Source organism: Mustela putorius, unplaced genomic scaffold (assembly GCF_011764305.1).
Source record: "Mustela putorius furo isolate JIRA1106 unplaced genomic scaffold, ASM1176430v1.1 tig00004035_pilon_pilon_pilon, whole genome shotgun sequence".
NCBI classification, from domain to species: Eukaryota; Metazoa; Chordata; class Mammalia; order Carnivora; family Mustelidae; genus Mustela; species Mustela putorius.
Window position 1 is genome coordinate 2,437,656 of NW_025422171.1, and position 15,358 is coordinate 2,453,013.

At 35.1% G+C, this 15,358-nt stretch overlaps 1 protein-coding gene across 4 annotated transcripts in view; it reads right to left on the minus strand.

The window, feature by feature from the left end:
* Positions 1-15,358, minus strand: part of XPO4 (exportin 4) — a 123,261-nt gene that overhangs the window by 64,820 nt on the left and 43,083 nt on the right. For all 4 annotated transcript variants that reach the window (XM_004774330.3, XM_004774332.3, XM_004774331.3 and 1 more), the window contains 2 exons: positions 9,195-9,311; positions 8,303-8,456 (listed from right to left, as the gene is read on the minus strand). In XM_004774330.3, the coding sequence (XP_004774387.2) occupies positions 8,303-8,456; positions 9,195-9,311 (271 nt within the window). The remainder of the gene's footprint in view (positions 1-8,302; positions 8,457-9,194; positions 9,312-15,358) is intronic.

Here is a 15,358-nt window from a genome sequence, read left to right on the forward strand (position 1 = left end):
AATATCACTGTCTGATCTATCACAAGAACTGTCTAGGGTGGGCAGCTGTATAATCTTTATATATAAAGCTCATGCTACCAGCCTACTGTCAGTAGAACAATGATTTTGCACTAATGGTAACACATTTGCACACTTTTCCCCAGTCCAAATAATGACCAAAATCTGCTAAAGACAACCGACCAGGGTAGGAAGTACAGTTCTACCCATGACAAAAGCAAAGTTGCTTTAACCAAGAAAAAGATTAAATCCACATAGTCTTAATGCTGTCTGATATGAACAAAAGAATCCTGCCATCAAAATTAAAATGTATAGAATGGCCTTCAAGAATTCACATTAGATATTAATAAACCAAAACTCTCCACATAATTATAATTTGAGTATTCACTATTCACTTAAAACTAATACATGGGGAAAACAAGTACTTTAGTGGGCAACTCTTTTACCATCTTCCCAACAACATCATTTTGCAAACAATATAATCTTAAACTCCATGCTTCAGAGTACATCCCAGACTACCTTGTAAGTAGTGGCATCCATTAAGAATTTATTGGGGTGCCTGGGTGGCTCAGCCGTTAAGCGTCTGCCTTCAGCTCAGCATCCTGGGATCAAGCCCCACATATGGGGCTCCCTGCTCAGCAGGAAGCCCGCTTCTCCCTCTCACACTCCCCTTGCTTGGGCTCCCTCTCTCTCTCTCTGTCAAATAAATAAATAAAATTAAAAAAAAAAAAAAAAGAAGTTATTGAACTGATAACCCAGCTAGTTCATGGAATTTAGAACTCAATGGATATATTTCTTTATAAATACATAATTTTAAAGGAAATTTTCTAGTGAGAAATACAGCATTTAAAATAATTAAGTAAGGTCTGTCCAACAGACACCTACATAAATGATGTAACTTACTGAGCTAAAGAGGCACCAAAGGACACTGCTCTTGGCATGTAAGATTCAACTTTCAAGTTGCCTATGGCCTGAAATTACTAAGCAATTAAGATAAATTAAGTTTAAAAATGCAGACGTTGGGGCGCCTGCGTGGCTCAGTGGGTTAAGCCTCAGCCTTCGGCTCAGGCCATGATCTCAGGGCCCTGAGATCGAGCCCCGTATTGGGCTCTCTGCTTGGCGGGGAGCCTGCTTCCCCCTCTTTCTCTCTGCCTGCCTCTCTGCCTACTTGTGATTTCTGTCAAATAAATAAAATATTTTTTTAAAAATGCAGAAGTTAAGGTTCCTCTTGGCAGACTTTTTTCTAATGCTCATTCCATTACTCCTTTGCTCCTGCATAGCTTTAAACTATAAAAAGGAGTGAGTGAAAAATCTGTGGGGTTAGAAAGAGAAAATAAAACTGCACAGCCTTGCTCTGACAGTAGCAAACAACTTAGTGGCCCAGACCTTCCCTTGTTTGCTCTCTAATCACGTGTAGGCTGACATCAGAAAAGCAGTTGCTTTCTGAGAAAGTTAACTTTCTCCTATAGCCAAAAGCTCTACTGGCTATCATGGTTCTAAGTAACTATAGTTATGTATAATGGGGTAATAACAGGATGTCACAGGCAAGAAGACAGACATAAGAACTACCAAGTTTATAAGTTCAACTACTAATATTTTTCAAAATATTATAGTATAGGTTAACATGTAATTCAGGAGACTCAATTATCACCCAGGACTGAGGGACAATTCTCAACATAACCTTCCCTTCCAACAGCCTGAAGTCAGAAATTCTTCTTGCTGATTCTCCTAGATACGTTCCTTGTAAAACAGAAATACCGCTGGAAGGATAATACATAAACTACTTCATACGCTGATTAATGACTTTACAGACTGACCTTTTTTTTTTTTTTTTAAGAGTTTATTTCTTTATTTATTTGGCAGACAAAGATCACAAGTAGGCTAAGTGGCAAGGCAAAGAGTGAGAGGGAAGCAGGCTCCTTGCTGAGCAGAGAGCCCGATTCAGGGACCCTGAGATCATGACCTAAGCCGAAGGCAGAGGCTTTAACCCACTGAGCCACCCAGGTGTGCCAGAATTTCTTTTAAAGTGAAAATATCAGGTATAAACAGAGAATAGTTTGAGGAAAAAACAAAACAAACAAACAAACAAACAAAAAAGGACCGAAGAAGGGGGGCACCTGGGTGGCTCAGTGGGTTAAGCCGCTGCCTTCGGCTCAGGTCATGATCTCAGGGTCCTGGGATCGAGTCCCACATCGGGCTCTCTGCTCAGCAGGAAGCCTGCTTCCTCCTCTCTCTCTCTCTCTCTGCCTGCCTCTCTGCCTACTTGTGATCTCTGTCTGTCAAATAAATAAAATCTTTAAAAAAAAAAAAAAAAAAAAAAAAAAAAAAAAAAAGGACCGAAGAAGAAACTTGACAATGGCTTATACATTTTTTCAGACACACACACACACACACACTTAAAAATTTCATCATATACTGATTTCTACCACTTTTACTCCTCTACTTTTGAGCAAACCTGGACAAAGCTGATCAAACCAGCATTTAATGGCTAAGAATCTTGGATCATGATGGTAGGCATGCCATATATCCTCCACCTTATTATTTTCCTCACTACCTCAGTTGCAGGTTGGGCTATCTAAACATTCCTATCATTGGCCTCACTAGCACTACGATTCAATTCTTATTTCTTCCCCTTGGGTAATAAACAGGTTCATCTCTCCAAAGCATCAAGTACAACTGTCTTAAACATTCAACTGTCTCAAACCTTTAACTGTCTCAAACTGTCACTCAATTTCTCACAGTTCACGGTCCAAGAAATACCTACACTTTCTTTTTTTTTAAATTTATTTGAAAGACAGAGATCACAAGTAGGTAGAGAGGCAGTCAGAGAGTGGAGGGGGGAAGCAGGCTCCCCAATGAGCAGGGAGCCCAATGTGGGACTCGATCCCAGGACCCTCAGACCATGACCTAAGCTGAAGGCAGAGGCTTTAACCCACTAAGCCACCCAGACACCCAATACCTACACTTTCTACCTCAATTACCAATCACTAGTCAATCACCAAAACGGCTTTTGGGCAATACCCCACCCACCTGGTACTCAAATAAACAGATCTCCACATGACTATCTGTGCCCTGACACCCAATCTACATCTTCCTTATCAGTAACAGAGCATGTCTACAACCTTTATTTTTTGAAACACTGATCTAACTTTGCTTCCCAGACTCCCTTGCCTAGCTATTCCCTCTGTTTGTCTGAACTGTCCTGCTCAATCTCTTTTGCTTCTTCCTGTTTTTTACTATTGCTGTGGTACCCAAAATTTCTACCATCAATCTACTCTGCTTCTCTTTCAATCATTCTCATTCCCTTTAAGGGTCCCATAAAAGGAGTATCTCTCAAGACTTTATCATTAATCTCCCTCTATAACATTCTACGACAGTAGGCAGTCAACCTGTATGGCAAGATTTCTACCCTTGGCATGACTGGTATTTCTAAAGCCTTGAGACTTAATTTACATACTACATAATTTACTCATTAATGGTACAATTCAGTGGTTTTTAGTATATTCAGAGTTATGCAACCATCACCATGATATAATTTTAGAACATTCTCATCATCTAGAAAGAAGCCCCATCCACTTAAGCCATCACTTCCTGTTTCCTTCCAACCGTCCCAGCTCTAGATAACCACTAATCTTCGTTTCCATAGGTCTGCCTACTCTGGAATTGCACATGTGGTTTTTTGTGAATGATTTCCTTCATTTAAGATGTATGTTGTTTCCAAGCTGTATCCATGCTGCTGCATTTATCAGTTATCGGCATTCCTTTTTTGTTGTTAAATAATAGTCTATAATGTGGGTAAACCACATATATCCATTCATCAGTTGATGGCTACTTGGGTCATTTCTACTTTTTGCCCATGATAAATAATACTGCTAAGTACATTCACATAAATGTTTTTGTAGGGATCACTACTGATCACATTTTGAGCACAATAACTGCTTCCTGTGGGAGCCATCCTGTGCACTGCAGATGTCTAGCAGTAACCCTGGCCTCTACCCACCAGCTGCCAGTAACACTCTCCTAGAAGTGATAACCAAATACATCTCCAGGCATTGCCGAATGTCCCAACTGTGCAAAATCACCCCAACTAAGAGCCACTGCTGTAGAGTTATGATTTCTTCAGTGAAACTCTATGTATGTACATTAATCTTGACCTAAGATCATTGCAAAATAAATTACTGTATACTCTTAAATATGAATAAATATCTAAATATTCAATTAGTGTATTCTTTTCATTAATACCTCTCTGAATATCCTAGCTCCACTGCTGAGTTAGCCTCAACTGGCTTTCAAGATAACATTTTTATAGTCAAAATTTACGTACTTCTCTGTAAGAAATTTCCAAAAGCTTCAGCAGCCGACTATACAAAATTTCCTTCCAGGCAATCTAATACATATTTTGGTCTACAATCATTTCCTTTTTCAACAAATATCTATGTAAATACAAATTTAGAGGTTAAGCATGCATATTTAACCTTACAGATTGATATGAATAATTTCTCCTATCAATCCTTTTGGCATTCCAAGTTAAAAATTCATGTTAGGGCAATTAAGTTACATATTAATAGATATAGTCATCATTCACCACCATGACATATCTCAGGTACTTCCTACTCCCCCAGACTCTTCTATCTTTCTAATCAATGGTCAGTTATCTGTTGGGATACCTGGATATCCACACGCAAAAGAATAAGCCTGATCACTTTCTCATATCATACATAAAACTTAATTCAAAATGGATCAAAGTCTTCAATATGAAGGGTCTGTATGTAATTCAATATGAAGAGTCTGTATGTAAGAAGCCAGTCGTAGAAGAAGACACAGGCATAAATCTTCATGACCTTGGACTGGGCTATGAGATATGACAATAAAATAAAAAATAAATAAACTGGACATCATCAAAATTCAAAACTTGTGTTTCAAAGGATATCGTCCTCTGAGAAATGGAGGACATATTTGAACATCATGTATCTGTCAAGGGACCTGTATCCAGAATATATAAAGAACTATTACAATTCAAATTTAAACATACAAATAAGCCAATTAAAAAACAGACAAGGACTTCAATAGGCATTTTTTCCAAAGTAGATACACAAATGGCCCACAATCACATAAAAAGATGTTTAATACATTAACCATCAGGGTAAGGCAAATCAAAATCACAATGAAATACCACTTCATATAAAATAGGATAGCTATAAACAGACAAATAACAAGTGTTGACCAGGATGTGGAGAAATTGGAAACCTCATATAATGTCGGTGGGAATGTGAAATTGTACAGCCACTTTAGCAAACAGCTTGGCAACTCCTCAAAAGATTAAACAGAGGGGCGCCTTGGTGGCTCAGTGGGTTAAGCCTCTGCCTTCAGCTCAGGTCATGATTTTAGGGTCCTGGGATCGAGCCACACATCGGGCTTTCTGCTCAACGGGGAGCCTGCTTCCCCCTTCTCTTTCTGCCTGCCTCTCTGCCTACTTGTGATCTGTTTGTCAAATAAATAAATAAAATCTTAAAAAAAAAAAAAAAAGATTAAACACAGAGTTTCCATATGATCCAGCAGCAATTCTATCCCCCAGGTATCCCAGAGAAATGAAAATATAAGTCCAAACATGAATGTTCATAGCAGCAGCATTATTCATAATAACCAAAAAGCTGAAACAACCCAACTATGAATCAACTGATCCGTGATTACATAGAAATGTGGTATATTCTTACAATAGAAAATTATGCTTATGTAGAAACAGAAAGAAATAGAAAGAAAAATAAAGGGACAAAATGTTCTCAACTGGTGAATATTGGTATTAGGACACATGCCAATTCTTTGAATTACTCTTACAGTATCTCTGTATGTTTAGAATTACATCAAAATAAAAGGACGCAAAAGAGAAAAGCATATTACAAAAAATTATGAATAGAGACTGATATTGGCAATTTAACATAGCCTCATTTAACGTGATACCATTCTAAATGATAGAATATATTTGATACATAATACACACTTTACAAGGTCTACTAGCTATTCTTCTACCTTAAAAGATAAATCATTTTTTAAAAAGCCAACCATTTTATATTAACTAAGTTAAATTTCATCTGTAGATCCTCTTCAAGGTACAAAGCTAAATAATTATCCAGTTCCCTTCCCAATGATTAAATCGATTACCAAGGAATAGCCAAGATTAGAAATTATATTAGAATTGGGTTCCTTGAAACTGATCCCTAATTAGCACTAAAAGTATAGCTTAGTTTAACTCCATTGCCATGCTCTTTTTCCTACATTTAAAACTAATCCACTTACAGGAAGGGATACTGGACTAGAGTTCAAGTGGCCAACAAATGGCTACTATGCAAACATCTCTGATCAGATATGAATTTATCTGTATGCCATGAAGTAGAATATCTGAAGGTCAAGATCAAGACCTACTTTTCTTTAAACAAGGAATTATTTCCTTTGGGAACACTGTAGTTGTGCTTATTATTTTCAGATGACAGGTTTTCCAAAGCTTTATCTAAATACTTTATGAAAATATTTTATGTGTGTATCTTTAGACAAACTTTGTTTCCAAACTCCCACAGCACTGTTTCCCTTTACAAAATAGTCACTCTTCAGCCAACTACTTTTTCCCCTAAAACAGAGATTTTAAAATTGGCTCCAATATATGCAGTGTAACTTTTGTTGATTTTCCCTACATATATAATTAATGTTTTGATAGCTCCATATGGCCTGCTACTTTTTAAATCTGTCTCAAAGTTTTTCAACATCTTTCTTTTTACTAACAAAAACTGGAGCAAAAATTATATTGCAACACTCATAGGGGAAATTTTTTAAAAAGTAAACCTAAGAAAATATGTGCCTTTTTAACAACCAAAAAGAATGTACTGAAGATATAAAATTAATAATGAGTAGAAAAATGATTAGAGAACACGGATAAAAGCAGAAAGTGATTAACATCCCTGTAAGCTCTGCCCCACAGAGCAGTAGTTGACCATGTCTGCCTTGAGGAAAGAAAACTGGAGAACTCAAGGTCTGAGTCAGAGACTCAATACCCTATATATTTTAGTTAGTTTTCTACAGAACTGTATTAACTTGAAAATAGAAGATAATGTTGTACCTAACCCCACTTAGCCCCTTTAAAATCCCACAATATTACCAGCCAAAAACAGTAGGTAATTTCTAGTATATGAATGTAGCAACTGTTGGCTCTGTTGGAATAAAGATGAGTCTCATCTTAAATTTCTGGTATGGGTGAATATGTATTTCCTATATGCTTGTCATTTTGTCTTTTTCTCCTTAATAGATTCCCTAACCCCCTATACTCAGGCCCCCAAGAAAAGACTTATTAAAGACATGTAGAAGTTAAATTAAATTTCTTATATATTAGGTCAAGAAAAAGGAACATAACACAGACAGCTGATGAGCGTCTTCATTTAAGTAAACTATTAAAGCTGAATAAATACTAGCTAACTCCTGAGTGTTTTAAGTGTATTGCTACATTCAATTCACTCAACAATTCCATATCCCCATTTAATATCTGGAAAAACCAAGTCTCAGTGATGTTAAATAATTCGCTTAAATTTGCTGAACCTAGATTTGTCTGATTCAATTATGATAAAGATGAAGAGACACCAGCTATTACTGCTTTCAATCTATCAATAGGCAGCAAATGTTCTAGAAAGCAAATCATAAACCTTAAACTCAGAAATACAAATTTTTCAACTTCAGTAACTGATTTTTTAAAAAGCACACACGTACATACAACATAACCCATTTAAACTTATTTTGTGTTATTCATAACTATCTAGAAATAAAAGTTTAATATTTTTACATTAAAAAAGGTCTTCACAGAATAAACATACCACTACCTTAATATTTACATCTGCAACCAAAAAGATCAAATTAGAGAATGCCAAATTAGACTTAAGGAAAGTCAGCCAAAAAAATCCAATGTAATCACATGTTAGATGGAGGAAATGATTCAGTTTCTTGACAAAAATTTGCTTCCCACCTTCTTCCTTTTCCTTCCTAAGGAACACTGCTATTCCTTAGTTAGCAATAACACCCTTATCCACTAAATGCTTCCATTTATTTGACTCTCTTCTACAAAGTTATAAATGAAATTTTAAAACCTCTAAGTAGTCCACTGCACTGTGTACTGGAAAATGAAAAAAAAAATTAATTCCATTTCTAAAAAAGCTCATTTCTTTTCAACAACATGCTTTATAAATCTACAGAGATGAAGTCTTTTAGCCAAAATTAAGTCATCTATGAAAATTACCACAAATAAACTCTTCAGTTGTTAAAAGGATATAATTTGGAGGAAGAAAGTTCCAGCTCAAGACTTGATTGGCGAGTGCAAGGTAACGTTGAAATACCGAAGACATCTGAGCATTGAGGTTTTCCCGCCTGCTGAACTCCTGAAGAACTTCAACCGTTAACATGAAGATCTGACGAAGGTCTTCTTCCTATAATAAATAAATCACATGTATTTTTCAATCAAAAGCTTATTCAAAATGTATACCATTTAAGAACCATAAAGTGAGATAAACAAAAACCTTAAAATTTTCAAGGAAAAACATTACCTCTTTAAGAACATTTTCCATTTTCAGGCCTGCTCATAATTTATATCACAAGTATGCTTTCAAGTAACACCCGTTTGAATGCATCTACTATAATATAAATGCTACTCCATAAAGAAGCTCAGTCTTTGACAACTACTAGAGAGCTGGATGGGTCAGTTGTTTAGTGCAGAGCCCTCGGATTTAAGCCAATGCCTTCACATAACTTTACTTCAGAGCCAAACAATACATATGAGACAAAGAGCCCACACCATCTGCAATAACATTTTAAATACATGGCCCTCATTGGCATTCTGCCAGGCCTATTTTAAGGCCAGCAAAATCCTACCAATTGAATTAGTTACGTCTAAATGCAATAAGAACAAAATAAGTAATCTAAGGATCTTTGGAGTGGTATTTCCTTTTTTTTTAAAGACTAGAATTAAACAAGAAATCTAAAATTGTCAACTATGTTTGCCAAATCTTTATCCTATCTTATCTTTATCCTTTATTAAATGCTATGAAATCATAACACAAATCTTCAAGTACAGGCCACCATTCAATTAGATAAAATAAATGTTCTCACTCCATTAGGAACAGATGGTAAAATGTTAACAATCTAATAAAACATAAAAATACCAGTACCTGAAAAACTCTTTTGCAGTTACCATGGAATTCCATACTGAGTCCAATGTTGCTAGTTTTACTTGAACTTGAGAATTCACTCAATAGTGCAGTTAGAATAGAACAAGCCAGAGTTTGCTGTAATTATTTGGTAAGAAACAAACCGTAAGGCATGATTTTTTTTCCAATGCTTTGTTCCAATACACTATTTGTTCAGAGAACATTTTCTATCTTTAGATCTTCCATTATATCTCTAGATCTTCTATTATATCTTTCCATCTTACACCTACTAGTCAGAAAACTAGTTATAACAAAGTAAAAATTAGCTCTCCTTTGTAACTATCCTAGTAATTATAAATAGTACTTTCCCAATTTCAGCTATACAAATCCATCCACGACTTAACTCAGGATATACATCTATTCAATCATAGAGAGCAAATTACACCTCAAGATAACAAAAGTTAAATGTATTATTTCATTTACTTCACACAACAATCCATATCCCCATTTTACATTTGAACAAGTGAGATTTGGAGAGGATAAGTAATTAAGGCCAGCTGAGATCTGAATTCAGGTCTGTCTATGTTCTCATGTTTATAAAGTGTATAAAGTAAGTAAGGCCAGCCAAGATCTGAATTCAGGTCTCTCTGAGTCTATGTTCTCATGTTTGTAAAGCGAAACAGATTTTACAGCATCCAAAACATTAACGAGATAATTCTCAGAAGTTTTTTAAATTGAAAATGAAGATGTTCCCTTTTTTGTTTTGTTTTTGCAAAAATTTAGGCCATCACAAGAAGTGTAATATTTGGTTGGAGGAAACAATGGTGAACCAGAGTGCTGGAAAGGTTAGCTTCTGAGAACTTTTAGTCTCTCAGAAGTTTCTCAAAGTATTAATCCCCTATAGTAGAACAACATGGTCAAATTCTAAAATCTCTTTTTGTGACTTGGACTTAAACATTAGAGTTCTTTGGTAAGAGTTTTATTCCTTTGTACGCTAAACAAGTTTCTAGTGATTTTATTTTTTTGATTTAATTTTTTTCAGTGTTCCAAAATTCATTGTTTATGCACAACACCCAGTGCTCCATGCAATATGTGCCCTCCATAATACCCACCACCAGGCTCACCCAACCCCGCACCCTCCCTCCCCTCCAAAACCCTCAGTTTGTTTCTCAGAGTCCACAGTCTCTCTCTGATTTCCCCCCACTCACTTCTCTCCATCTCCCAATGTCTTCCGTGTTATTCCTTGTGCTCCACAAGTAAGTGAAACCATATGATAAGTGACTGCTTGACTTATTTCACTCAGCATAATCTCTTCTAGTTCAACAGGCTCCTAACATCAACTTACTGCTTTTACTCATAAACTATTCAGGGTTAAGGTAACAAGGATGGAGAGGATACAAATGATTTTGGCAAGTTTCCAGGGGTTAAGCAGAAATATGCACGCTACCTCTGAACAACCGAAAGATTAAAGTCAAGATGATACTATTTATGCAAGCTTATACAACAGCTGAACACAGTCATACCCACCCACCAACTGCAACATCTTTGTTCAGAAATGCTTCTGATGTCAGTACCTTGACCTTACAGATGCTTATCTTGGCAAATTTGAGCAAATATACATAAAATTAAATTCCTAAAGATTGGCATGAGGTGATATTTGCTGAAGCTCAATCATGGTTACATGGATGACCAATATACTACATGTCTAATTTTGCAGATGTCTGAAACTTTCTTCTAAAAACTGTAAAAAAAGAATTAAATTCATATTTGTCTCTTAATCTCAATTAAAATAAGCATGACTGTATAACTACTATTTATGGATGGCACCACCAACCCATCCATTCAAGCAGTTTCTTAGACTTTGCCACACCAGGAGGCCCTAACAATAAAGAATACATGCAAATTCCTTCAGGAATCTGGGGGTATAGACCAAGCTGCCTTCAACAATGGTAAAAGTACTCTTAATATGCCTGGTTTAAACACACATACACACACACACAAATACACACATGCACACTCACTTTTTAATTTTACTTTAAAATACATTTAATATAAAAATGTCCCCAAATCATCAAGAGAATTGTGTAAGCTTAACTGCCCGAGGCACATAGAGAAAGAAACCTGGTCTGAAAAATGAAGCACTAAAAACCTCTCATAGAAAAAATAGTCTGTTACATAACTCAATTCACTTTATACATTAACAGACTCTTGGAAACTCACTAGTACAATCCCATCATTTTTTTTTTCCCAGTTAAGAAAATCGTATTTTAAAAAATAGGTCTCTTTTAAAATAGTTAAATAATTTAAATGCAAGGAACCAAAACCTCACAGATACATTTAAATAACACTGGGACCAACTATGAACATAGTTTTTAATATACCTAGGCTTTAGGAGAGAAAGGTATTAAGTTCAAATTAATAAAATTCAAAGCAAAAAGTTAGCACATAGAAATCTAAGACAACAAGATCCTCTGATTCTGTAAACATTTTATAGCATCCTATATTTTATGTCTTTTAACCTTGGTTTTTATCTCATCCTTTCTAAATAAGACTTCAGTGAATAGAACATTATGAACCCAGAAGCTCTCATCAAACACAAATTTATCATTCTTAAATTATTATCTATAAAAGTATACACAAGTATTTATAAATTCCCAAACTATTAATATCAATCTCTATTCACCACAAAATGGCTTATTTTAAAATGATTTCCACATTCAAATTCTCAGTAACACACCTCTAATTAATGAAACAACCTGTACTCACAATGAAGCTTTATTTTTATGTGAAATAAACATTTCTTAAGAATGCAGTACATGCATGTGTCTGAAGTCAAGATATGAAAAAATGAGTGAAGAAGAAAGGTAAAACAATGAAAGCTGAAGACTTTATGAAGCTAATGTTACTTGGAAAGAGGAAGGAATTTTTATCATTTTTTAAAGTAGGTGCCACGCTCAGCATGGAGCCCAACTAGGAGCCTGAACCCATGACCCTAAGGCCAAGACCTGAGCTGAGAGCAAGAGTCAGATGCTTCACCAAATGAGCCAACCAGGCACCCCAAAGAGAATTTTTTAAAAATAAAAGTCTCCTTTAACTACAAACATCACCAGATAAACAAGGAGCCACAGGGGGATAGGATGGCTTCATCCAGTGATTAGATTAGTATAAAATATCACTTGTACAAATATTAGCAGCATGAGGTTAACACAGTAATGTCTCAATAAAGATTATCTCTCCAAAAGAGCAAACTTTTATGTTACTGAAGTAAATTTCACCCTTAAAGGAAAGTGCATTCATTTTTTTTTTTAAGGTGTTTTTTGTTTTTTTTTTTTTTGAGAGAGACAAAGCATGAAAAGAGAGCACAAGTGGGGTGGGGAAGGGGAGCAGAGGGAGAGGCAGAAGCAGACTCCCTGCTGAGCAGGGAGCACAACACAGGGCACTGGGCTTAATCCTAGGATCATGACCTGAGCCAAAGGCAGACACTTAGCCAGGCACCCCAGAAAATTACATTCTTAACAAATGATAATTAAAAACAAAACAGAGTCTTATTATATACTCAATTCTCTGAACATAATATTGTTTTTAACTTCTTCCTATAAAAATACTTAATCTTAGAAAAACTAGAAAGTACAGAAAAGCACAAAGAAAAACTGCTCACAATCCTACCATAGAGAGGTTACTACTTTGAACATCTGTTCAGTTTTCTAATTTTTTCATTCATAGGCATACATCATTTATATATCATTACTATCACCTGTATGTATTGTTTTGTATTCCTTTTTCCACTTTATACTTATGAAATAAAAAGACAAAATTTTTTAAAGTAAGTTCTTTTCAAATTACTAATAAAAGATGTAAGAAATACATAAAAATGTATTATGCAGCATGGTTACAAGTATTATCAGAAACCAAATATTCTGGTGTTAACCTACCTAAAATTACCAGTTTTCAAAGAACTAAAATTCAGTAAGATAGTCTCATCATTAAAAGATACCAGTTTAATTGCTCCTTAATTTGGAAACTCTGTAAGGATTTGAGATTAACATTACATACATTCAATATTCCACACCACTAGGGTTCAAAGGTGCAAGATTAATAAAAATTCCTCAAGAACAATGAATAATTAAGCACTGATTGTAGTGCAGTAAGGCAAAGCACTTCTATACATTATCAAAACCATTATTTTTCCCTATTCACAGCTCACATATCACATAGTGTCCAGGATTCATTTCCTAACTTGATTGCTCATTTTCGATATTTGGTTATCAATTAAATCTCATTAAAATCAAGTTACCTTCAGAGCAGCTGCAGTGCACTGTTATGAAGATAACTAGGGAAGCAAGCCAAATGTGATAACCTATGGGAAAAAGAGGACAACTCCTTCTCAGGACAAACAAAGAGGAAAGCAGGAGAAAAGCATAAAATCTGCCTCTGAGAGATAACGAGTTTTTCCTTTTCTTACACATGTAGAAGATTCCTGTCTGCCTGTTTCAGACTTTCAGGTCTCAATGGTCATCCCAAGGGTATTACCTCTTAACCCCTCTCTAATGACCAGTACTTTCAAGTGTTGCCTCTTGGCCCTTTGTCATAGTCAGGGCTAGATAATTATTTCTGTACCAAAGTCAGGGACTCTGATATTTAAGAGGGTCAGAAACAAAAGCTGTTGTAAATAATTTAAAGTGGTGAATTTCAATGAAAACAGATCAAAGTGAACTGATTAGTATACTATAAGACTGTCAAACTAAAATTAGCAGTGATTAGACTAGTATAAAATATCACTTGTACAAATATTAGCAGCATGAGGTTAACACAGTAATGTCTCATTTATCCAAGATCATAGAGAATTTAGTATTTTATTTTTAATGCGACTTCCTTCACATAAATTTTTTCAAATGAATTATTTCTAAGGGAATTATTATAAGATGTTGTAATAAAGAGAATACTTGGAATCTACTAAAACATATGATGCTTTACATCCTTTGACCAAGTGACACCAGACTCAATGCTTTTTGATTTATGTTTGCCCCAGTTTTTCTCCACCATCCTTTGTTGGTGTCTTATCACTCACTGTTGCTGGCAATTTGACTAGCACTAACATGTAGTCTTAAATTGATCATTTTTGTTTTCAGCAAGTTAGAAACCAAATAATAAAATTTTTTAAAACTATGTCTAAAATAAACTCTAAATGAAAATACTCTATGGGACTCTTTAGGGAATCTAGTACAAGGATCTTCCTGTTTTGACAAAGAAATTAGAAAATCTGGGTTTTAACACTTCGAGATTTACCACTTCAAGTAACTTGAGGGCAAATCGCTTCATCTATTTTAGCCTCAGTTTTCTCATCTATAAAAGGGGTTAACACCCTCTGCCCTGTCTAATTCATATGACTGTCCAAAGGTTCCAATTAGATAATGCATGTAGAAGTATTATGTATACATAGTAACTTATGATTTGATAAGGTCAAACAACAACAGTATTTTTATCATTATCATAAAAAATACATATTTTGGCTTTTTTTGTTCCATTTCTTGATTATTAAGTACATTGCATCAAATTAAAACTACAAGATAATGGTTAAAAAAAGAAAGCTATAACTAAAGCATTAAAGCAACATAGCAGATGCTCAGTAAATCTTAGCTGAACTGATGAATCAACATTTGCTTCTATACCTAATACCATATTAACAAAAGGCAAGTAGAAAACGAATACATGATGTGTTCACCATTTTTTAGCAGTTAATAAATTTCAAAAATAAGATGTAAATATGTACAACAGAAGAAATTCAATGAGGTCTTAACATTATAAATGAGTTTTAATGTTTTCTTTCACTGAACTACTAAAAATTCACAAGTTAAGTTCACTAACAACTTAAGTAACTGTTGTCTTCACATCACAATCCTACAGCAGCATTCTCATTTCCAGCAAAAGCCAATAATTTCATGATGGTGTAAAAATACCCTTCAGAGACAGCTTGCCTTACTCTCCAGCTTACTGTCATAAGCACAAGATATTCAAATACTAACTCCAGCTGACAAAATAAAATACTCTTGTTCAGAGAGAGGATTGTCTCTTATAATAGCCTGGCTCTTACCCCAGGAGATTTATTACCAAGAATAAACTTTATGAAAGGTTGCCATACATAAAGCAGACTTCCAGCTGCTCTTCTAAGCAAACATCAATGAGAC